Here is a 27,027-nt window from a genome sequence, read left to right on the forward strand (position 1 = left end):
TAAAGCATCATATATTTTACTTATCTGGGGTTTTAATGGTGCGATTGCATCGATCAGATTTTCCCATCGCATGTCCAACAATGCTTTTAATGTCCACTTTGGAAGGTGCTTTAATAAAATTTTCCTTCAAATATTCGAAGAAGAAAAAAATACATATAGTTCCTGTACCTACAGTATTAAAAAATTCCACCTACTTAAAACTTAATTTTACTGCATCATTCACTACCAGATTTAAACTACGTGCAGAAAAGGGAATAAAAAATGATCGAGGATATTTTTCTCGAGGATTTTCTGCAATTCAATGTGTCTACCACGCATATTGGCTCCATTGTCGTAACCCTGTCCACGCATATTATCCATAATATTTATGTTTAATTCTTCAAGTTTATTCTCTTTAAATTCAAAGAGACCTTGTCCAGTTACGTCAGTTTCAGGAGAAAAAATATCCGAACTGGCGTTGAAATTGAAACACATCTTACTACAATAATTTATTGTTATTTATGTGTTCTACGTGCGTTATATCTGGGCTACAATGTAATATAATAGAGAAATATTTAGATTCGCGAAAAAAAGCACTATAAATGTTAAATGAAGCGCATTTTAGTATTATCAGGTAATAATAATAATAATTATTGTTTGGAATATTAGACTTTAGAATTAGAATTGTCTGAAACATTACTATTTAATTATTTGAACTTATTTGCGTTTTAAAAAAAGTAGTATCATCAGTGGCCTGCTTTTGGCCGCCCCTATTGTTGGCCGCCTGTGTGCAATGCACACTTTGCACACATGGTAGCGGCGGCCCTGGTTACGACGGGTCCAATCATTGTTCTTCAGATATATAGTCATTTTGGTTCTTTTGTATAATAATTTCGATCTCATTAATCTTTTATTAGCATTGTATGTACGATCTTCATTGGAAATACATACGTACATTAATTTCGCTACTTACGGAATACTTGTGATTGACTTCTGTGCCCAGATAATACAGGGTAGCGAGAAAGTATGGAAACACGGTAATTTCTTGGAGACCGCTTGAACGATTGTTATAAATTTTGGTGCATAAGGGTATTCTAATACGGCCGATATTATAGTGGTAATTACATTGTTGTCAAATCTTTAGTTTTTTTTTGGAAATCTAATGAACTTTCTTATTTTAAATGGAACACCCTGTATTTTTTGCGTTTTGAAGTCCTTAAGAAATACTGATTATTTTTATGTTATGTTCCCTATACCTAAATGCCATAATTTCGAAGTTATTGCTACCTTTATTTAAAATAAAATTAACAAATTATACAAATTTATTTTTTTGAACCGGGTTGAACCTATTTTTTAGGTTCTTTGAGTTATTGGGAACAAAAAAGGTATTTTGTAATTTTCCTCAAAAGTTAATCCTTTCCGAGTTATAAACAATTTAAAACTGAAAAAAATCGAAAAATGACGATTTTCTGGGTTTAAAAACATGAGTAAAAATAGTTATTTTCCTAACTAGTGCGGAAAGTAATACTTTCACGCACGAGACTGCCGTTGACCCGAACGACGCGATAGCGGAGTTCGGGCAAGCTGTTGAGTGCGGGGAAGACACTTTTCGCATGAGTTAGGAACAATATTTTTTCTAGGGCCGTACGTTTGGAAAAAAGCCACAAAAAATAGAGTTATATCAATGTTTATTTAGAAGTGAAAATACACAAATTAAGAGGAAACAGTAGCGATCAACAGGTAGCAAAAACGCGTTCCAAGATTGCGGCTGTAATTTTAAATATTTTTTCGAGATATTTGGCACACGTATTCGTAATATAATAAAGAATGGCGGTACAGAGCCCAATTTGAAAAATATATTAATATGTGGAAATTACTCTGTAATTAAATACAATATTAAAAAAACGAGCCTGTACCGCCATTAAGAAGAACAAAAAAATACACTTTCTTCAAATCAACTTTTTTATCCGATTTCTAGATTTTGTGTCATTTTGGAACTACTAAAATTTTTTATTTCATTAGTAAAATTAATAATATTACCATTATAATATACAGTCTATTTACCACTGTATTTGTTTTTCTTGATAAACTTTTATATGTGAAATCCAAAAAGAATAGTCACTACAAGAAGAAAAAGTTTTATATTGTATATTATAGTTAAGAAGTAACATTATTATTATTATATTTATATAACAATGAAAAAATTAAAAATATAGTTATATATTTCATATATATTATATGTATCATTTTTGTAATATTATTTCTTCAGAAATGAAATTTCACATATTAAAGTTTATCAAGAAAAACAAATACAGTGGTAAATAGACTGTATATTATAATGGTAATATTATTAAATTGTTTTCTGTCAAAATTTAATACAAGTTAGGTAAACATTTTCCGACCGCGCGGATTTGAAGCGAGCCGGGCGATTTGCAAAATTCGGCCGCTCGCAAAAGCACCGATTTTAAAAATAATTTTTAATAATGAAATGTAATTATATTTTATAATAATTTTTATTTTATAAGATTTTATAAGATAATATAAGTCTTTCTTTAGTCAATGACTGTAAAATAATTTCTTAATTTTTATAAATAAAGGCACTACGATTTAAAAAAAAACAATTCTCTCGGCTTCAGTTGGTTGTAGAAAATTTTTATTTTTTTATAAATCTTCGTTTTGTCTTCAGCAACAATAATCTGTATGCTTCAGCTGTAAATGTTTATAACGAAATTTGTCCCCTTATTTTCAAACCCAAAATTAGGGGTTTAAAAATGATTTACGCATTTATTTACATCAGAATATGAACATATAACTCTTTAGAAGGGAGATTAGATGTTTCACCAACTCTCTACGATTTTTTTTCAAAAAGTTATAGCCTTCGACATTTGACCTCTTGGGATAAACAATTTATAATATCTAAGCAACAAATTCGTTAATCTGGCTTTACAATTTTTCTTTATGTTTGGAATTGAAAGATCTTCATTTTAAAGCTTTAAAAAAATAAAAAAAATTATTTTTACACTAAATAATGCAATTGTAAAAAAAGGTCATTTTGGACTTTTCGCAGGCTTTTTTGCAATAACCAATTAACCAAATTAAACTTACCGTACCTCAAATTGTAGGTTTTTTAATGTACTACAACTTTCTATTAAAAAGTTTTTCTCTAAAATCAATATCCTAAGCTGCAAAATTAAAAATCATTAAAAATTGCAAATTTAACAAATGAAAATCGCAATAAAAAAAAGGGCACAATATTTTTGGTTGCATTTTAGTAGAAGTTATTCCTGGCATCGTCCTTTACAACACCTGATAGGTTTCAAAAATTCCTGAATTATATCCTGAAATCGACCTATTTTTCACCCACAGCCTGGGGTAAATATTCACCGATAACATTTACTTATCAAATTTTAAAACATTTGAGACTTAATACCTACATAAAGAGTGGAACGCATTTGTAATATAGGTGCAACTGTAACAGTATGAACATTTAGTTTACTTATGTAAGTTCTGTCTTGGTTATCGGTTTTTGTTTTTCTTTAATATTCCAGGGATTCGTTCTCAGTTCTCTTAAGATAAATAGATAATAAACTCCACTACTCTACCTCGACTTGTTTACCGCGCCTTGTGTGTCGAAAACTTTGTGTTTCTAAGTAAAACTTTTGAAAGATGGCATTCTATGTAAGCAAATGCAAATGTTAATTCCGCACTTCGCAACAAATTGATGGTAACTTATTAAAATTTATAATACGGAAGTTTTAAATGTCTGTGCCAGAATGTATATTTTAATCAGTTTCACTTGGATGAATACTTTTTGGCAATTAAAGAGATTGGAAGGTGGGTTATTTCCCAGGGCTGCGGTTTTAAATTTTTCGGTTCAAAAAGCTCTTACCTTTTATGTAAATTAACGACGATAAATAACCAAAAACAAAATGGAAAGAAAGATATAGACAAAATAACGATACAAATAAAGACAAGTTTTAAATAGTTGTATTTTAGAAGAAAAATTTAATTTTTTTTATTTTTATGATTTTTATACCCGATTTTATAAGAAGGTCAAAAACGGCTGTTTGGGGGGTAAATTTAGCCCTGCAATAAAAAAGTGAATTTTTTTAACTTTTGAGAGATTTATTTAGTACTCGTATACATATTATAATCTTATATTTATATAAAAATCAATTGCTATTCGTGTGTCTCGCTAAAACTTGAAAATGGCTGGACCGATTTGGCTAATTTTGATGTTGAATTATTTGTAGAAGTTCATGGAAGTTTTACACGGTTTTATATAGTCATTTTAGTAGCCACCAAAATATTTACATCTATGTAAAAAATGCTCTTTTTACAGTGTTTGTTGCCATACTCCTCCGAAACGAATATACCGATTTTTATGAAATTTGGCAGTTATATTCGAACGGACTGGGAGTAGGTTGTTATCTATATTTCATACCCGTACGGCATAAGAGGGGTTGCCCCACTGATATTTTTTTTCTATTTTTTCGAACAAACTCTTTTTATTTTTTAATAGCCATTTGAATATTTTACATCTATATAAACAAAAGAAAGTCGTGTTAGTTACCAACACATAACTCGAGAACGACTGAATATATTTTTATAAAATTTTCCACGTATATTAGACCGGACTGAGAATAGGCTTTTATTTATTTTTCATATCCGTACGTCATAACGGGGGCTGTCCCCCTAATATATTTTTTTTATTTTTTGATCAAACTGTTTTTTCTTAATTTTGTGTGATGCGGAAGGGAAAGGTAAATACAACCCTAAATTTTTACTTTTCTATATTCAACCATTATTTTTTATAGCCATCTAAATTTTTGCATCTTATATATAAAAATCAATTGCTGTTCGCGTGTCTCGCTAAAATTCGAGAATGCTTGGACCGATTTGGCTAATTTTGATGTTGAATTATTTGTAGAAGTTCAGGGAAGGTTTATACGGTTTTATTTAGTTATTTTAGTAGCCACCAAAATATTTACAGCTATATGTATAAAAGTCTCTGGTCACGGTGTTAGCTGCCATATTCCTCCGAACCGGTTTGGCCGATTTTTATAAAATTTTACACGTGTATTCGGCAGGTCTAAGAATAGGTTGTTATCTGTTTTCCATACCCGTACGTCATAAGGGGGGTTGCCCCTTGATATTTTTTTCTATTTCTTCGGACAAACTCTTTTTTTAATTTTATAGGATGTGGAACGGAAAGATACATACAACGCTAAGTTTTCACTTTTCTATCTCCAACCGATATTTTTTAATAGCCATTTAAATATTTTACATCTATATAAACAAAAGAAAGTCGTGTTAGTTACCAACACTTACAACTCGAGAACGACTAAATAGATTTTTATGAAATTTTACACGTGTATTCGGCAGGTCTAAAAATAGGTTGTTATCTGTTTTCCATACCAGTACGTCATAAGGGGGTTGCCCATGAGGTCATAACTCTCATAATATTGACTTAAAAAATACGAAATTAAGTAGGTAGACTACTTGCTAAATTCCGAGCAGAACCGTATTAAATTTTTTTCTCTAGCGAAATCGGTGTCCGAAATACAATATCTCAAGCCGTAGAAATATTCTGAGGCAGAAGAAGAACGAGTGACAAATTTCATAGAAGAGACGTGAAACAGTTTAACTTTGGGACTCAAATTGGGCAAAATATGAATTTTTTAATCTTGGGAAATTTTTAAAAAATATCTCTAAACGGAACTTTTCTGACGAACCGTACCAGGAGAAAAATTCGGGTCTAGGACGTTTCATCGCCGCCAGTTCATCGCCGCCGTTTCGATGCCGCCAGTTCATCGCCGGCCGATTCATCGCCGGCCGATTCATCGCCGGCCCATTCATCGCCGGCCGATTCATCGCCAGTCACCGTCAGTTAATCGCTATCTGATATATTTCCGAATTTTCGACAGTTACATTTATTATTTATTTTTAGTATTAATTAGGAATTCTAGGAAATGATCATTCCCGTTTCCATACTTAATCTTTTAATAGACTTTTAAACTTTTATAATATAAATTATATTATAGTGATAATCTTTTAAATTTCATGGTCAACATTTCCAAATAAAAGAAAGTGTTTCTTAAATTCGAAAAGAACCCAAAATTTCTGTACAAAAATTTAGGGGAAGTAAAACAAGCAAGCAAGCATAGTGATTTAACCCAGCCTGAGAGACTTGCTCACCCCTAGAGAATGACATTCGGGTGATACAATTCATTGGGGCGAGGAGGATTAACTCCCGTAAGCAGGAATCACTCCACCCCGCTTCAATGCTCCAGACCATCCACTTACCCCCCGATAGCACTCTGATGCGCTATAGAGGCTCTCAATCAGCAAAGTGCTTATCATATGGGAGTCTTGGGTACACGGACTCCCATATGAAATCCTACCCCGATCAATGCAGGCCAGCGTGAGGCGCTCTATTCCCGCTATCTCTAGTGACTTATCTTCGATCTGTTTTGCTTGCTCGGGCGCCGAGTCCCCGCTCTGGGCTCTGTCCAGTTCGGCGACTCGGCGCTCGAGGATGTGGGCCCCTCATGCCCTTTTTTGGGTTTTGTTACTAATATTTTTTTTTGTGGCTTTCACATATTGTTAATATTTTATTGATTTTTTTAGTGGCTGAAGCCGATTTGAAGTTTTTTGTATATTTTTTTGAGGGATGTCTGAAAATTATAAAAATCAACATTAATAAATATAATGAGATGCCAAAGGTGAGCAAGTTGTCTTCTTTTGATAGAGCTACGATTATCTAGCCTTTATTATATATTTACTAATATTTGTTGTTTGGGTCTCCTATGTTTCCATCTATGGTACACATCATACCTTAATATCTCTTGCAAGATCCGGTTTGGGTGGTCTTCTAGCTCAGCAAATTTTGTTCTGGCTTTTTCCTCCATAATATCCAGTACTCTTATTTGTTTTAGGTCTCTAAATAAGAACCGTTCGGCGACGTATCTGGGCACGTTTGCAGCTTCTCTGAGGCAGTTGTTGTGTGCCGCTTGTATCTTCTTTTTGTTACTTTGACTTATGTGACCCCATGCAAGAGATGCGTATGTAATTATTGGCAGTATAATGCTATTTATCAGTCTTAATTTTGTTTTCATAGCTAATTTGCTTCTTCTTCCTGTGAGTCCTCTTATTGCTGATCTGGCCGCTGCTGTTTTCTGGACTGTTGCGTTGACATGTGATGTGAATGTAAGACCTTGGTCCATTGTTACTCCTAAATATTTAACTTCGTTTTGCCATTCGATGGGTCTGTCTTGCAATGTTAGCTGTTCTTCTGGGTTATCTCTTCTCTTTTTGAAGATAACCGCTTGGGTCTTATCTGGATTTATTGCTATTTTCCATTGGATACTCCATTCTTCTATTGTATCCAATGCCGTCTGTAGATTTCTTACAGCTATATCTAGGTTCATGTGTTTCGCAGCAATTGCAGTGTCGTCTGCATAAAGGCTGATCAATGTTCCGGGTGTTCTTGGAACATCTGCTGTATATATGGTATACAGAAGGGGTGATAAAACTGCCCCCTGTGGTACTCCAGCTTCCGGCATTCCGTGTTCTGATAGAACTGGTCCTATCCGGACCCTGAACTTCCGGTCGCTTAGGTACGAGGAGATGAGTTTCGTCATGGCCCCGCTGTATCCATAATCTCTCATTTTGTATGTCAGTCCTTCATGCCACACTCTATCAAAGGCTTTGCTTACATCCAGAAAGGCTGCTCCCGTATATTGTTGGTCATTGAATCCAGCTACTATATATTCGGTAAGTCTTAATATTTGAAGTTCGCTGGAATGTTGAGCTCTGAATCCAAACTGTGATTCTGGGATTATGCCTAGCCTGTCTGTCTCTGATTGGAGCCTGGTTTGGATGACCCGTTCCACTATCTTACTGACTGCTGGAAGTAAGCTAATCGGCCTGTAATTTTGAGGAAATATGTGGTTCTTTCCTGGCTTGGGTATCATAATTACATGGGCTTCCTTCCATCGATTTGGGAAGAGCCTGTATCTTAGTATTGCGTTTGTTATATTTGTCAAATACACAACTGCTTTCGAGGGAAGATACTTCAGAGCACTGTTAGTGATTTCGTCTGGACCAGGTGCTTTCTTTGGTGAACTTTTTCGAATCAGTTCACTTATTTCTCTTGGTGATGTGGGATTTATTATTTCTTCTTGTTCTTCGGGCGTTTCTAGTTCTGTTTCTTCGACTTCTTCGATAAAGTCTATATCTTCGTCTTGGTGATAATTCAGTGTACACTCTCTTTCAAGTGTCCTTCTCATCACCTCGGCTTTATCTTCTTCTGTGTAGACGATCCCATTTTCTCCATGTAGTGGGGGAATGGGTTTTCTATCGTTTCTTAAAGTTCTTTGGAGCCTCCATATTTCTTGCATATTTTGGCTCCTTTCCTCCATTTCTTTTATGTAGTTTTCCCACTTTTGGCTTCTATGGTCTATTAGTGCCTGTTTGACTTGTCGATTCAGTCGATTTGCCCTATTTTTATCTTCCTGGTTTCTCGTTCTTCTGGCTCTCTTTTTGGCTCTGTTCTTTTCCCTTATCATTTCTTTTATTTCCTGATTTATGTCTCTAAATCTTCCCATATGAATTTCATATTCTTCTTCAGTAGTGCTATTTCTTAGTGCTTCTTTTATGATGTTTTCGAGCTCTAGGACTTTTTCCTCTATTTCTTGTGGATTGTCAATTGTAGGAATGTTTCCAATTCCTATGCTCACTAGGCGTTTGAAGTTAGACCACTTGGTTTTCTTTCTTTTCTTTGTTGTTCTGTTATCTTCTTCCCATGTACCTATTTCTATGAGTATGGGGTTGTGGTCTGCTGATCCTTCGTTTAAGGTTCGGATGTCTGTTTGTAGTCCTAGGCTTTTGGCCACTACTATATCTAAATGGGTTGGTAGAGCATTTCCAGGAAAGTATGTTGGTTCGATGGGCCCAATCACCATGGTGTCTTCGTTGTTCACTAGATAATTATTCAGTATTCTACCGTTTCTGTTTGTAGCTCTATCGTTCCAGTTAGGGGATCGGGCGTTTAGGTCTCCTATTATTATGGACGGTTCTTCGGCGTTCAGGAACGTATTCAGGTCGTCGTCGTTTAGAGGATCTGTTGGCCTTACATATGCTGAAGTGATCCTTATTTCACCTTGTCTCATCTGGACTTTTATTGTTGTTGCTTCCATAGTGTTTAGTGGTGGCGTATGTTGTAATGTATGATTTATTCCTTTTCTCACTAGGATAGCAGTTCCTCCTGAATTTGCTCTGTGATCGTTCCTGTAGATGTCGTATCCTGGAAACTTGATATTGATGGTATGAGTTAGTTTAGTTTCTTGCAATGCTACGACATCCATTTCATATCTATTTATTAATTCGTCCAGCACGTTTGTATTAGTTCTTATGCCGCCTGAATTCCAGGAGCCTATCTTCAGGTATCCCCTAGTTTCGTGCCTTAGTTCAGTGCTATTTTTACATTTTTAATCGCTTCACTTACCGTTTTTATGACTAGCTCTTCTATCATCGTGGCCAGTCCTTTTTGTTGTTCTTTTGAAATTAATATGGTCGAATCTGTTGTTGGGTTTTGTGTTGGTTTGGTGATTTGGGCGTACGATTGCCCATTGTTTCTTTTAGGTTGTTGTGTTCTGTTTTCTATTGTTATTTGTCTGGGTCTTCCCCAGGCAGGTATCTTTGGGCATCCTCTATAACTTGCCGGGTGTTGCCCTTGGCAATTAGCACATTTTGCTTTTTGTTCTGCTGGAATTTGGCAGAATTTACTCTTGTGATTTTCTCCGCACTTTACGCACCTAGCGTCTTTGAAGCATGCATTTTGGGCGTGGTGGAAGCCCTGGCAATTAAAACATTGAGTTGGTCCGTTGCTCTTTCTTAGATCTTCTATTACTACTCTCATGTACATAAGGTTGGTAATTTTCTTGGCTTTGGGTACGTCTTCTTTTTCCACTGTAATTATAAACATTGGCAGAGATTTTTTGTCTGCCTTCCTAGACTTCATGTTTGTTACGTTAATTGTATTTATTTCATGTTTATTTAATAGTTCCGTTTGTATATCTATAGGTTTTGTATTTGAGGGAAGTCCTCTAATAACCATTTTAGGCTTGATATCTTCGTCTAATGGGAAGGCGATCCACTGAATTTTGATTTCTTTGTTATAATCTTCCAAGATATGGGTAAATTTTCTATAATCTTCAGGGCATTTTGTTTGAATGAGTGTTTCTCATCCGTTTTTGGAGATTTTATTGTCTGTGTATATCTTTTGAGTTTCAGCAATTTTCAATATTGTTCCTGTTTCGTTTACTGTTTGTAGTTTTATGACGGGTGGTTTTGGTTTGGACCTGTTTATAGTGCTTTCTTGATTGTTTTGTTCGGTGATAAGGATATTATCAATTTCGCTTGTTTCCATTGTCTCTTCCCTGCCCTTATTCGGTAGGGAAGGAAATAGTTCTTGTACCTTAGATGTTGATGGCACGCTGTTGTCTTTTCCGACCTTTTTTGGCAGGGAAGGGAAATCTTCATTTGTTTTTGTTGTGGGTGTTATGGGTAAATTTTTTGTATTTGCGATGTTATTATTAGTATCTTCAATTTTTTTCTTTGGGATTGCTGTCATCGATTTTTTTCATTTATTTGTATATCGGTTGTCTGGTTTTCGTTTTTAAGTTCGTCGAATCTTTTATCTATAGTTTCGATTACTTTTTCTTGAGAGTTTATTATTGTATTTTGTAGTCCATTGATTTTTTCATTCAATTGATGGATTTGGTTTCTGAGTTTTTTAATTTCTTCGTCCTTTTCTTTTAGTTGCTTTTTCATTTCAGCCACTGAATCTTCATCTTCCTGGCACTCATTCGGCCTTTGACGTTTTGCTGCCTTCTTATTTTTGTTTTTAGTTTTATTTTTCTCTACTATTTCTGATTCGTGTTCTGGTTCCATGTTGTTCTGTTTTTTCTTTTCCGCTATGGCCTTAGGTGTTTTAGAAACGCCGTTTAAGGCATTGCACGTTAAATTTTCATTATTTTGATCAATATCAATATCAGAATTATCAAACAGCGGAAGATTTGAGTAAATATTTGGACTTACCTCCATCGGTCCTCTTTATAATTGTTTTTTTTTAACTTACTTTTCTGCCCCACGAAATGTATACCTATTTTTGAGATATTCGATGTTGTACAAACTCGTCGGCAGCCTGTCTGATCCTTCAAAAAGGTTTAGAACTTCGAAATATTTAAAGTTTTGGAAAGAACTTTTTAAATACGTCTTTATACTTTGACAGTACTTTGGGAAGTAAAACAGTAAATAATAATATTTTTTATCTTTTTAATTGTCAAAAGTTTTGAACTGAATTTAACGTCGTGTCGTGTCATCTCCGATAATACAAAATCAACTGACTAAATGGCGTTGAAGCGGACGGCGATGAAATGGACTGGCGATGAACCGGCGGCATCGAAACGGCGGCGATGAACCGGCAGCAATGAAACGTCCCATTCCGAAAAATTCTGAGCACACGAAAAGAACAAGCAGCAAATTATAAAATTTTATTTAATTTTTAAATGATTGATTAGTTGTGGCTCGGGAATAATTTCAAACTTTGAAAATTGGCTCGGATTATCAAGGAGCTTGGCCATCCCTGTACTATAGTGTACTTTAGTCTATATGCCACCAAATGTTTGGGCTTGTTTCGTCTCATCACAGCCTATTGTAAGACAATACCGTAATTAAAGTAGAAATTTGAAGTTTAAAACATGAAGAACAAACAATAAAATATTCTATGTCAATATTTAATATTGAATTAAAGCTTTTTTGTCAAAACTCTCCCGACTTTCGTACCATTTGCAGTCTGATTCCTCTCAACCCGGTCGCTATAACGAGATTTGTATTTGTTTCGAAAAATTATTCTGCGGCAAACTCGAAGCTCGAAAGATATTCGAATAAAAGCTTTTGTTTCGTCAAGAGATTTTAAAATAATGACTTATCAGAAGCCGAGAAGTTGTTTCAAAATAAATTAGCCACTCTTTTTATGGAAATACGACGCGAGGGAGTGGAACTAAAGATGCCAATTTGTCTACGCTCAATTATATTCTTAAATTCGAGGCATTTTTCAATCTTGATAATTAAAAAATAATTGTATCATTTTTCAGGGAAGTATAATGAGTAATATCGAGATGGTTTTTCTTCTTTCTAACAATATGATGTCTTCTGACTGCCCTAGGGATTTCTTAATTAGCATTGTATAATTCAAAACCTCTACCGATGAAGACAATGAATATACAGAAAAATTTTATGATGGGTATTACAAAATAAAAAAATAATAGTAACAGAGGTACTAGTATTCTATTCATACGTCATCAGAGAGAGATCAAAATCACATAGATATTAGAATAGAATAGAATAGAAATATGCTTTATTGTCATGAAAAATTGTACAATTTTATCGACAAAGCTTATAAAAGGTCAAGAAAACAAAACAATAACAATCAAACTTACTAAAATTACATACAGTGCGGTGGAATAAGTGTTGCCCCCCCTGTTAACTTGTTTATTTTAAGAATATAAGCAAAACGCTCGGACAGGTCGATTTTTAAACTAACCATAGTATATTATAGCATCAACGTTTCGAACTTTACGCGATCCCTCTTCAGGTGACAGGCATAACATTGATTTTTTTAAATGGTAAAGTACATCATGTGACACCTCATTTAAAAGCTCTTTAAATACTGATTTCAAAAATGTATAAATTTTAATCATTTTGGAGATCGTAGGCGCAAAATTTCGGTCGAACTCTTTTTAAACGCATTTATTTTTTTCGAATTCTGAGAAAACTAATAGGTATTTTTGAAAAATTTAAACGCAGAATGAAAGATTAGATTATTACCGATGGCTGACAGTCCCTTAAAATAAACAAAAAGTTTCTTTTGAATGATATATTTGAAATTAAAAATCACGCTAAATTTTCTCTTTTTCATCACTGTGACTTATTAAAATAAACATTATAGGAGTTCTCAGGCATTTTAGACCATCGAGAATACTGTAATATTTCATTCTGCGTTTAAATTTTTCAAAAATATTTATTAGTTTTTTCAGGATTTGAAAAAAATTATTGCATTTAGAAAGAATTCGACCAAAATTTTGCGCCTACGCTCTCAAACAGGATTAAAGTATTATACATTTTTGAAATCAGTATTTTAAGAGCTTTTAAATGAGGTGTCACATGATGTACTCTCCCATTTAAAAAAATCAAAGTTATGGCTGTCACCTGAAGAGGGATCGCGTAAAGTTCGAAACGTTGATGCTATAATATACTATGGTTAGTTTGAAAATCGCCCTGTCCGAGCGTTTTGATATATTCTTAAAATAAACAAGTTAACAGGGACGGGGGGCAACACTTATTCCACCGCACTGTATATCGTCAATATTTTTACAATAATAATAATAATTAAGTTAAACAGAATAGTCCTGTCGCCAGTGGGGGTACAACGGCCTCCTTAATTCAAATGGACTTACCCAAGTTTTTTTTATGTATTTTAACCCGTAGAACACGAATTTTTTGGGTAACAGTCGATCCTGATGTCGATAAGATTGTTATAAACAAAGAACTTGAGGAATCACATAACAGCGAATTTTCGTAAAACAAAACATTATTTTGTACTTTTTGGGTCATTCTAAGCAAAAAATGTTTTTACAAGTTTTTTCGTAGGATGCATAGTTTTCGACATAAACGCGGTTGAACTTTCAAAAAATCGAAAAATTGCAATTTTTGAACCCGAATAACTTTTGATTAAAAAATAAAATAGCAATTCTGCTTACCGCATTTGAAAGTTCAAGTCAAATTCTATCGGTTTTGATTACTTTCATTGCTCAAAATTAATTTTTTTATTGTTAATCAAAGCTAAAAACACATAGTGATTGAATGATGTTTTCAATGCATTTCACATTTGAAATCAAACGAGTAGGCGCATACAGAGAATTTTTACGTAAATTACATACGTAGATACATTAAAACGCATGCATTGGCACGGGAAACACTATGTGTTTATGGCTTAGTTTAACAAATAAAAACTTAATTTTTAGCAATGCAAATAATCAAGACCGATAGAATTTGACTTGAACTTTCAAATGCAGTAAGCAGAATTGCTATTTTATTATTTAATCAAAAGTTATTCGGGTTCAAAAATTGCACTTTTTCGATTTTTTGAAAGTTCAACCGCGTTTATCTCTAAAACTATGCATCCTACGAAAAAACTTGTAAAACCATTTTTTGCTGAGAATTACCCAAAAAGTACAAAAAAATGTTTTGTTTTGCGAAAAATCGCTGTTATTTAATTCCTCAAGTTCTTTGTTTATAACAAACTTATCGACATCCGGATCAACTGTTACCCAAAAAATTCGTGTTCTACGGGTCAAAACAGATAAAAAACTTGGGTAAGTCCATCTGAATTAAGGAGGCCGTTGTACCCTCCTGGCGACAGGACTAGAAGTAATCAATTGCAAAATTTAAATAAATTGCAAATGCATAGTCTACCTAGTAATTAATGAGTTTAAAAGTGAAGCTGCTGCATGTGACACCCAAATACACTAAGATATACAAAGATGGAAGGGTTAAAATTCCGTGATCTTTGAAGTAACTTCTGCAATGTGTTGTTCTTCTGAGGCCAAACAGATATCTTATTGCTCTTTTTTGTAATTTGAAAATAACATCGAATTGGGCAGCTGTACCAGAACCAGAACACCAAAAAGAAGACCATAACGAAGATGTGACTCGAACAAAGAAAAATTTGGAAGATGCTAAATTGAGTTCATTCGAAACAGATCTTATAGCATAGCAAGCTGAGGATAGTTTCTTTCTTAACAAATCGATATGGTGGGACCATTTAAGGTTGTTGTCTAAAAAAATACCAAGAAATTTTACAGAATCAAGAGGTAAGGGTTGAAGAGCTCCTTTTTAAGACAATGCTACTGTTTTATCTACGTTAAACGAGAGTAAATTAGAGTCAGACCAGGTTTTTATTGTAAGAAGATCAGAAGTTATAGTAGCATGAAAAGTTGCAATATTTGAGTTGCTCTAAGTGATACTGGTATCATCAGCAAAAATAAAGATTTTTCCATCGATTTTTTTAAACTAGTGATGTCATTAATAAAGATAAGGAAAAGTAGAGGACCCAATACTGAATTTTGAGGTACCCCATATACAATGTTTTTGAGACTAGAGTCTGTATCATTTGCTCTAACCAGTTGTTTCCTATCATCCAAATAAGATTGGAAGCAATTTAAAGAAATACCTCGAGTTCTGTAGAAATTTAGTTTTTTTTATCAAAATGTGATTTACACAATCAAAAGCTTTGACGTAATCACAAAAAACGGTGGCAGTGTGAAGATTTTTGTTCAGTGCTTGATAAACATCATGTAGTACAGAAAACATGGCATCAGTGGTGCATTTAATATTTAAAAAGCCGAACTGATTTTGTGATAAAATGTTGTTTTCAACTAGAAAGAACATAAATCGGGCTTTTATGAGTCTCTCAATAATTTTGGAGAGTACCGGTAGTAGTGCAATAGGTCTATAATAATTGCAGGTATTAGTGATCATTAATTAGTGAGATGAGGACTTCTAACACATCTTCTGGGAGATTAGAAAAAAAATTTATCGATAGACCATCAGTACTACATTATTATCCTACTACCACCCGATTAAAACCGGTATGTTTCCGATTGAATTTATCACTCTTTTAAATAACCTCCTGCGTTGCTAGTTGTATGATAATTTAAGTAACTAAAATTAAATTAAAATTGCTGGATAAATTATTTTTTTTTTATTTTATTTAGCTAATGCCTCGACAACTAATGGCCATTGGCATGGTAGGTACGGTAATTTTGAACAGTTAGGTACCTAGTGTCATGTGTAGTGTTTGTGTTGAGTAAGTGTCTTGTTACTTTGCAAAGTCGACGTCATTGTCTTTGCAAAGAGACGCTAATTGTATCCGAACGTCTGCGGTCCCTCCGGTGAGTACCGATCCCACAAGGACGCTGGATAAATTGGAATGGGAACTTTTTCCTATTTTTGGGATGGGTTTTACCAAAATTTTAAGGATCATTTTCAAGTTACATGGAGAAAAAGGAAGATTTTTATGAAAATTTAAATATGCGCTCTATAATTTGATCTTATTTTTTTCAAAAACCATTCATTATAAACCCGCTCAACTTTTTGAACATAAAAATAACACTGTAGTAAAATGTATTGTAGAAGGAAAATGATGCATTTAAATTCTTGTGGATGAGGGGTTAAATATAATTCTCAATTTTTTTCTTAAAATTCATTAGTCATCAACTTTTTGCAGCATATACCGCTTAGTTTGAATGTAATCGACATTTAATATTACACCTAAATATGTACACCTAAAATTGACCGTTTCTCTGTTATTTCAAGTTGAATACACTGATTTGAGCATGCACCAAAAAACAAACTCTTTTTACCTACCATATCTCTTTTTGTGTTACAACTAGAAGATTGAAGAAGGAACGATTCTCTTTGTTTTTTTATGAGCTACAAAAATGTTTTATATAATTTTTTTAGTTAGATGCATTGTTTTTAAGGTATTCGCAAAAAACCCTTTGAAAAGGTGTTATATTTCAATGAAAATGGCCAATTTTCAACCACGAATAACTCAAAAAGTATTGAGTTTTCGAAAATAAAAATTAAAGAACAATTTTTGCTTAGAATTAGGTTCTCTAGCAACTTCCGTAGTTGTTTAACCAAAAAATTTTCCACCCCCGAGAAGGGGTGGGAACCGCCCCCAAGACAAAAGCACACATCAGCATAGGATAGACTTTGAATAAAGAGATATTTTCAGGCTATTCCTAAAATTTCATTAAAATCCATGCAGTAAGATAGAATTCGGAGATAATAACCTCTTCTTGCTCTCATTGACTGTCCTATATCGAAATATCCTCAAAAGTCAAAAATATTTTTAAACAAAGAAGCAAAATAATACGAAAAAAAAGCAATTTTGTTTTTTGTCCCATAACTTTTAATAAAGGGATATAGGTGTAGGCATTGCTTCAGAAAAAAAGCTTCTATCCTCTTTTGTTAAAATTGCACTTGGTAGAAATCTTTAGGATTTATAATTTCCGAAATATAATTTTTCAATGTTTGCCCCGTTTCGGATATTATGCGATCAACTTGTCTTTTAATTTAGTCTAGAACAGGGCTTCCCAAACTGTGCGTCGCGACGCCCTGGGGCGTCGCGGCGTTGTCCCAGGGGCGTCGCGTGTCAAAGCGGACTTTTAATACAGAAAATATATTTATTTGATTTTAAATGAGTATAAAATATACAGTGATGAGAGCGCTAATAACCGGCAAAATAACGCAAAAAATGGAAAACACAGTACTTAAGTTGTGAGATAAAAAGAAATGAAACTAGTAGAGTTCGATATGTCTAAAGGTGGGAAACAATAAATAGAATGTAAATTTATAGGTTTTTGTCGCTAAACTTCCCACATCTACTAGTTTCATTTCTGTTTATCTCACAACTGAATATGTTTTCCATCTTTTGTGTCGTTTTGCCGGTTATTAGCACGCTCATTACTGGTTTAACATGTATTAATAAATAAATCAAATAAAAAATATAACATCAAGTGTGGAAAGTATGGAGGACTAGAAGCTCTCATTAAAACCAAGACTCCAAGTGTAAAATAGACACATTGTCATACATAGGGAAGCCTTAGCAGCAAAGAACATTACACATGAATTAAGTGTTGTGATGGCTATCATTATTAAAGTGGTGAGCTACATACATTAAAACACGACCCGTGAAATCTAGACTTTTCCGTAAACTTTGTGAAGAAATGGAGGCCGAGCAGACCTCTTTAATTTATTATTACAACTCTCGTTGACTGTCCAAAAGCAACGTACAAGCACGTGTGTACGAATTAAGAAATTAATTTTACACGTATCTACATACAGAATCACATAATGTTGCGCAAAACTTTATTAATTCAGAGTTTATGATAAAATTTAACATATTTAACAAAGTAAATAATCTTAATAAGTCTTTGCATAGAAACAATAACATATCCTGCAATTGGCAGATAAAATTACTGGGTTTCAGAAGAAGTTGCTTTTATGAAAGAGAAAATTAGAAGATCAAGTAATTGACTGTTTCTCTGCTTTACAAGGTATTCGACAAGAAGAATCGATAGAAATTCTCGATCCCTCTTTAAAAAATGTGTTTACACAACACATGTTAAAATTAAGCGAACACTGAGAATTATTTTCCCGAGGATCTAGAGCAAAATGACTGGGTCAGAAACCCTTTACAGTCATCCACACCATCGACACTTTCAACAGAGGAAGAAGAACAACTGACAGAATTGTCCTCTGATTCCAGCCTAAAGCTTTAATATGACAAGGACAAACTGAATTTTAGAGCTCAGTTTCTCATGAATACCATGCCATCATCACTGCTGCAGGATTTATTACCATTTGCGACTTCGTACTTGTGCAAAACGGGCTTTTCTGCAGTTTCAGTAGGTAACTAAAAACAAGTACAGGTCAAACATAAACTTAGAAAAAGAAATGAGAGTGGTAATCTCCAAACTGGAGCCCCAGTTTCATAAGTTGTGCTCAAAAAAGCAAGCACATCCCTCACATTAACCAGCCAATTACATATATAAATATCCCTTTTTATTTTTGTTCACATGTTTCGATTTAGTTCTTAATTTCTAATCAAAATTATAAATGTTCAAATAGTGTTTTTGTTATAACTACAACCTGTTACTAGGCTAGTACTAAAAATGGTAAGTATTATTGGGGGTTGGGTTGAGGGGCGTCGCAAAAAAATAGCAAAATCCCCAGGGCGTCACAGTACGAATAAGTTTGGGAAGCCCTGGTCTAGAATAAAGCTGTTTCGACAAAAGGTTTCGAGTACCAAAAATGTTCTTTTCACCTCTTTTGACTAGTTCGTCGAAAATTTGGTTTCCCTTCACTAAGGTATATCTCGACATTCATAGGCAGGGAAAATAATATTGCCTTACTTAGTTGATGACAAGTTATGTTAAACATGTATTTATTTTATTTTAAAAATGAATTTATTTTATGCTAAAAATGCAACGGAGTTTTGTAAATATACAGGGTGTTTCATTAATAATTGTCCATATAGTAACTGGAGAAACCTTAGCACAAAATACGAAGATTTAACCTAAAACACTTTAATAAAATGTGGTTCCTTACCGAGTTACAGGGTGTTTTATCTAAAAATTTAAAAATTATTTTTGCTCAGCATTTTAAAACTATTCGACGTATACTTCTCATACTTGGTAGAAAGTGCGACTACTATACACCCTACTAAATTATGAAAAAGAAACGTTTCTAGCTGCTACCAAAGGCGTACGACAGGGGATAGTGAATGGTTGACCTTTCTCAAATTTTACGCCACTGGTGGAATTACTATTTTAGTGCCATTTTTAGATTCTCCAATATTTTCTACGTAAATAATATACTCCTTATTGGTAACGATAAAGTCATTAGTTTTCGAGATATTTGAAGTTAAATATGGAACGGCACAGTTATTTTGATTAAATTTATGATATGATGCATATGATTAAAATTTAAAAACTATTTAGTACCCAGTACTTAAAAACTATTTGGCGTATCCTTATCATACTTGGCAGAAAGCGTATGTACTGTACACCCTACTAAATTAAGATAAACAAACGTTTCTAGCTACTACCAGAGGCGTACGACAGGGGATAGTGTCTGGTTGACCCTTCCCAAATTCTACGCCACTGACGAAATGGCTATTTTAGTGTAATTTTTAGATTTTTCAATACTTTTTATATAAATAATATACTCTTTATTCGTAACGATAAAATGATTAGTTTTCGAGATATTTGAAATTAAAAATGAAGCGACACAATCCACTAATCAAAATAACCGTGTCGTTTCAAATTTAACTTCAAAGATCTCGAAAACTAATGACTTTATCGTTACGAATGAAGAGTATATTATTTTCATAGAAAGTATTGGAGAATCCAAAAATTGAACTAAAATAGTAATTAAGCCAGTGGCGTAGAATTTGGAAAGAATCAACCATTCACTTTCCCCAGTCGTACGCCTCTGGTAATAGACAGAAACGTTTGTTTAACATAATTTAGTAGTTTGTATAGTACCTATACTTTCTGCCAAGTATAAAAAGTATACGTCGAATAGTTTTCAAATGCTGAGCAAAAATAATTTTTAAATTTTTAGATAAAACACCCTGTAACTCAGTAAGGAACCACATTTTATTTAAGTGTTTTAGGTTAAATCTTCGTATTTTCTGCTAAGGTTTCTCCAGTTACTATATGGACAATTATTAATGAAACACCCTGTATAACAAATTATTATTAAGTTACTTTTTAATCACCACAGGTGTATCTGGTGTTTTTTAACAAATAGAAACCAACAGGCAACATTATTATAAATCATTTCCCTAGTTATTTCAAAAATTCGTAGTACATATCGTAAAATATTCCCTAATATCGATTTCTTTGTTTCAGATGACTTCCACTAACGAACATCTTCTTCCACCTCCACCTCCACCTAAGCCAAGGACTTCACCGATGGAATTTAGAAACCCAGATCTAGTGTCTCGGCTACTAGCAGCCACCCCTCCTTACCTTTCCAATATGGAGCTACTACCGAACACTTTCTTCTTCAGCGAGTTATTGAAATCAATTGTACAAGCTAAGATTCAAAGAACTGCTACCTTTCAACCGCCAGTAAGAAGACCGAGGAAGAGGAGTTGGGCTACTTCGAGATCTGAGTGTTTGGGTAAAGCTCCTATCGAGTCGAAATCAGAGGACATCCTTCTTCCCCCACCTCTTCCGCCTCCACCACCTCCTCAGGCTTCTGCTCCACCAACTCAAGAAGCCTTAGTTGACTGGATGCTGAAGGGCAATAAAAAACAGGAAGATAATCCTTTAGAACTTACAATAAATAAAAACGAAAACCCAAATATCTTCCCCAACCATACCAAAGTTGAGCAGAGTATCCCCCAGATGTTTCCAAATATCCACCACAATATTCCCCAAGACAATAACTCACAAAATCTCGTTTTGCCCCCACCTCCACCCATATGGTATCCACCGTTGTACCCAACCTCTCCCTTTGCCATAGACCCTTTACATTTCTTTATCGACCTTCGAGTATCTGGTCATATATATGACAAGAAAAATCAGAAAGACAATTCAGAAGCATCTTCATCTAGCGCGTCGAGTTCACCAAGAGAAAAACCACACACCGAAGTTTCTACTCCTAAAGTTGAACCTGAAATCAGCAATAACGCTTTCAAACAAAGTAGGAATTGCTCAGCATTTTCTGTTCCTATTCCTAGTTCGTCTAGGTCGAATTATTCAGACAAAGAAACAAAACCTACTAAATTTGACGTTAAATCTATGGGCTTCGATAAAAGCTCAAACAAGACAAGTATAAACTACGTCATGTCAAATATATCGAATATATACAAAAACATTCAACAATCACAAGATGTTGCGATTGATTTCATCGATGAAGGAGATGAAGAAAAACGTGTCAGAGATTTAAGAGCTGCTCTTGGTTTGGACTTGGTGGTCGATTACATGAAACATAAGAATCCAAGGAGTAGTAATGATGAATCATCGATTTCTACTGATTATGAATCAGTTGGGAGTCCTCATCTTGACGTTGTAGATGAGAATTGATAAACTTGATAAACTATTTTATTGTAAAACAGTATTTTGTGTAAATATCTCGTTACATCAAATTAGCAATTCTGATAGAAATAATTTCAAAATCTATCTCTTTCAAATGTCAAATAATAAAGTACCAACACAATTTAAATAGTGAATTGTTCAATGAATTATATATTTACTTCCTTAACTATGTAATTTTGGCAAGAGGAAAAACATCGCAGTCTGCATCAGTTTATTACTGCAGGGTAATAAGCTAGAGCTAGACCATGTTCGGGAGACTCAAAGATCCAGGTAGCTGACTACTTTTTTAGTTATTGTAGACCTATAGGAAGAAAACCTACCTGTTTCCTGCCTAGAGTTCGCGTCCGTTTTTAATTATTAACAATTTAGTACAAAAATCACGAATTTTTCGATTTTTTGCACCCCATTTAAAAGCTAAATAGTTGACATAAAATAACAAAATTTAATTTTTAGAATATTACAAAAGCTTCAAAAAGCCGATTTTTGAAAGTTAAAAAGTTAATTTGTTGCTACGCAAACTGCATAATAAGTGAAAATCCTTATTTGTTAATAACTTTTACTAAAACTACCTTAGAACTTTAGTGTTTCACCCAAAGTGGAATATTGGGGTACTTAACAAACCCTCAAAATTTGAGACCGATCCATTACTTAGTTTAAGAGTTATTCTAATTGTTTATCCCAGAGATCTTTATTTTGCAATAACATAAGAAAGTAAAAAAGTGATTCTATCAAAATGTACTAAAAAAAGATAAAAAATTATCTAATATATTCAAAAATCCTAATGCCAAATTTGTGAAATTTTGTAGTTTATAACCATTTAGAATAACTTTAAAAATATTGTCCTTAAAAAAATCATTTTACATATTAGAAAAGCTGGTATTTTACACGAATTTTTAAAAATGTAGTTCAATTGGTGACTAGTCGTGGTAAGTAAAGGGGGAACTGGGAGCCGACAAATGCATGAGTTCAAAAACTAAAAAAGGCAACTTAAAACTACTTTCATTTTATATATCTCGGATCTATTGAATATATTTTGATCGTTTTTTTTTAATTTGAATGTAATTTTTCTGTACCTTAGAAATATGAAATTTTTCTAGACATTTATTAATTAATAAACAGTCTAATTTGTTTAAACAGTTTTTGAAAAAATAATTCTTGTCCAAAAATCCATGATTTTAATCATACTATCGTTATTAACCATAGAAAAAGTTAAGGTATACTTTAATAAATAAATTATCTTCAATAAATAATTATCTAATAAAAATCATTTATTTATTAAAGTGTACTTTAACTTTTTCTATGATCATTAATGATACTATGATTAAAAAAAATAGATTTTTGTAAAAAAAATATTTTTCAAGAATGGTTTCAACAAATTAGACTGTTTATTAATTAATCCATTTATAAACAAATTGCATATTTGTAATCTACGTAGAAATTACATACAAATTAAAAAAAGAAAGATCAAAATCCATTGAGTTGATCCGGAGATACAGAAAATTATATTCGTTGGAAATTGCTTTTTCGGTATTTTAACTCGGTGGATTTTTAGGTTCCCCCTACAGTCCAGAAAGCCACTGCGCATCCGCTAGGAAAAATATTCTAATTCGGATTTTTTGCACAATCTTACTCAAAAAGGACCCCTTTTAACAAATTTGCATGTTGCCAGGACCAAAAGTTGGTCAAAAATTTTTTAAACTTTTTTTTTTGTTTTTTTCCTAAAATTATTTTTTTTTTGCATGGAACAAAATTTTTTTAGGTTTCTTGGATCATTCCAAACAGAAAAGGTCTTTAGTGACTTTTCTCTAAAGTTGATAGTTTTTGACATACAAGCAATTAAAAATTGAAAAATTTCGAAATCGGCCTTTTTAACCCTCAAAAACTATGTGAAAAACTGAAAATTTGAATGTGGTCAAGGTAGGTAGATATTCTCTAAACATCGATTGATGAAATCCCGAAGAGTTTTTTGCAATACACTATCAAAAACCTCTTTGTTTTTTAATTGCCAATCAAGCGTGCGCGACACTATTTTCCACCGTTGCATGTGTATGCAGTATGGTGCAAATGAAAGGAATAAATTCGTTATTTCGTAAACCGGTGACTTTAAGGAAAAATACCGAAACAGGTCGATTTTTATTTTTAAGTTATGATATTGTGACACATATGGTATACGAGTGACGTCATCCATCTGGGCGTGATGGCGTAATCGATGATTTTTTTAAATGAGAATATGGGTCGTGTGCTGGCTCATTTGAAAGGTTCTTCAATTCTCTATTCAGTAATATAAACATGTACATAATTATTTATACAGGGTGTCCAAAAATTTTTTATTAAATTAAATCATTTGGCAAATTGACAAAAAAATTAAATTATTGGACACCCTGTATAAATAATTATGTAAATGTTTATATTACTGAATAGAGAATTGAAGATCCTTTCAAATGAGCTAGCATACGACCCCTATTCTCATTTAAAAAAATCATCGATTACGTCATCACGCCCAGATGGATGACGTCACTAGTATACCATATATGTCACAATATCATAACTTCAAAATAAAAATCGACCTGTTTCGGGATTTTTCCTTAAAGTACTTCACCATACTGCATACACATGCAACGGTGGAAAATAGTGTCGCGCACGCTTGATTAGCAATTAAAAAACAAAGGAGTTTTGAATACTGTATTGCAAAAAACTCTTCGGGATTTCATCAATTGATGTTTAAAGAATATCTATCTACCTTGGTAATATTCAAATTTTCAGTTTTTCACATAGTTTTTGAGGGTTAAAAATGGCCGATTTCGCAATTTTTCAATTTTTAATCGCTTATATGTCAAAAACTATCAACTTTAGAGAAAAGTCTTCTGTTTGGAATGATACAAGAAACCTAAAAAAATTTTGTTCCATGCAAAAAAAATATTTTAGGAAAAATAAAAAAAAAACGTTTAAAACATTTTTGACCAACTTTTGGTCCTGGCAACATGCAAATTTGTTAAAAGGAGTCCTTTTTGAGTAGGATTGTGCAAAAAATCCGAATTAGAATATTTTCCTAGCGGATGCGCAGTGGCTTTCCGGACTACTAGTAATCGTGTGAACTACATTTTTGAAAAATCGTAGAGGGTGCTGTGAAGGTACAATGTTTGTGCTTAAACTAATTAATCGATCGGTATCAAATTTTGAAGGTTTGTTAAGTACGTTAATACCCAACTTTGGGTGAAACACTAAAGTTCCAAGGTAGTTTTAGTAAAAGTTATTAACAAAGAACGATTTTTTACTTATTTTGTAGTTTGCGTAGCAACAAATTTACTTTTTAACTTTCAAAAATCGGGATTTTGAAGGTTTTTCAATGTTCTAAAAAACTGAATTTTGTAATTTTATGTCAACTATTTAACTTTTGAATGGAGTTTAAAAAATCGAAAAAATCGCGATTTTTGCACTAAATTGCTAATAATTAAAAAACTGACGCGAACTCTAGGTAGGAAACAGGTAGGTTTCCTTCCTATAGGTCTACAATTATTAAAAAAGTAGTCAGCTACCTGGATCTTTGAGTGTCCCGAGAAAATCCTTATTACTCTGGACTATATTGACAACACATTGCTGTCGAACAATATCCCATATGAAAAAAAAACGATTGTAAACACGCTGTACACAAGAAAGATGATTGCGATAACTTATTAAAAAACGTAACATAAATACAGGGTGCGGTATTAGTGTGAGGAATGCCAATTACTCATAGTGCCTTTTCCCTTCGTCAGTCAGGACTTCCATTTTTTACGATCTTCTTAGTCTCCGTCTTCCAATTCTTTCTTTGACATGGCTTCGTCGATTTTTGTCAATAAAATGTGACTCGTCACTTAGTTACAGGATGTTTTATTTAATAGTAGATTATACCACGAGTCAATAATGATGGCTATTATTCCCGAGGAATATTTTCGAACCGAGCCGCGTTAGCGGCGAGGGAGTAACATTCCGAGGGAATGAGAGCCATTATTGCGAGTAGTATACTCTACTTTATCTACGACAAATTAATTAATTTAAGATTTTTAATGAACAACTTTATTTGTTAAAAACATTAAAATTAGTAATAGTACAATTAATAAACTGAATTGGTTGAGAATCATCATTAACTTTAGTAGTTTTTAATACAAATATTTACATAAGGTATTAAGGTAGATGCTGTTGCTGTAGCTAGTTCTACAATTTCTGGTGGTGTACAATTAAAAGATTCTTCATTTTCGTCCATCTCAACACAAACTGTCAAATATACTATTCGTTTGACAGTGACACTTTTTGAGGTTGATTATTTTGTTTCCGTGGTGAATTTTGTGATTGTTGTGCCAGAGGGATTAATAGCTATTAATCCCGCATTATTAATCCCTAAGGGATTATTATATGGCATTATATTGCAAACACCACAAGTATAATACATATATTATGTATCAGTCGTAGATAAAAAGTTATTAACTATTTTTACCCAGTACTTTAAAACTATTTGACATATCCTTATATTAGGTACTTGGCAAAAAAGTGTAGATATTGTACACTTTACTAAATTATGATAAATAAACGTTTCTGGATACTACCAGACGCGTACGACACGGGAAAGTGAATGGTTGACCCATCTCACATTCTACACCACTGGCGGAATTATTATTTTAGCGCAATTTTTCGATTCTCCAGTAATTTCTATGTAAATAATATACTCTTTATTGGTAACGATAAAATCATTCGTTTTTGAGATATTTGAAGTTAAAAATTAAGAGGCACAATACACTAATCAAAATAGCTGTGCCGTTTCATTTTTAACTTTAAATATCTCGAAAACTAATGATTTTATCGTTACGAATGAACAGAATAGTTTACATAGAAAGTATTGAGGAATCGAAATATTGCGCTAAAATTTACTAAAATTTAATTGCTGCAATTTCGCCAGTAGCGTAGAATTTGGGAAGGGTCATTTATTCGCTGCCTCCTGTCGTACGCTTCTGGTAGTAGCTGGTAGTAGTCAGAAACGTTTGTTTATCATAATTTAGTAGGGTATACTCGTACTGCACTTTATGCCAAGTATGACAAGGATATGTCAAATAGTTTTAAAGTTCTGGGTAAAAATAATTATTAAATTTAAAAAAAAACACACTGTAATTCAGTAAGGAGGCACATTTTATTTAAGTGATTTCGATTAATTCTTAATATTTTGAGGTCTAGATTCAACAACTCAGAAATTGCACATTCTAAACGAATCACCCTGTATACTGCAGGACATAGTGACACGAAAAAAATATTTAGGAAAAAGTTGGAGCTT

The 27,027-nt window shown here is 33.2% G+C and overlaps 1 protein-coding gene across 2 annotated transcripts in view; it reads left to right on the forward strand.

Moving 5' to 3' along the window:
• LOC114327602 (ras guanine nucleotide exchange factor P) overlaps positions 1-21,856 on the forward strand; it is a 164,065-nt gene extending 142,209 nt beyond the window's left edge. For both annotated transcript variants that reach the window (XM_028276271.2, XM_050642025.1), the window contains exon 3: positions 20,532-21,856. In XM_028276271.2, coding sequence (XP_028132072.2) covers positions 20,532-21,713 — 1,182 coding nt within the window. In that variant the 3' untranslated portion in view covers positions 21,714-21,856. The remainder of the gene's footprint in view (positions 1-20,531) is intronic.
• The last annotated feature ends 5,171 nt before the right edge of the window (positions 21,857-27,027 follow it).

The sequence above is a fragment of the Diabrotica virgifera genome, chromosome 1 (assembly GCF_917563875.1).
Source record: "Diabrotica virgifera virgifera chromosome 1, PGI_DIABVI_V3a".
Lineage (NCBI taxonomy): Eukaryota > Metazoa > Arthropoda > Insecta > Coleoptera > Chrysomelidae > Diabrotica > Diabrotica virgifera.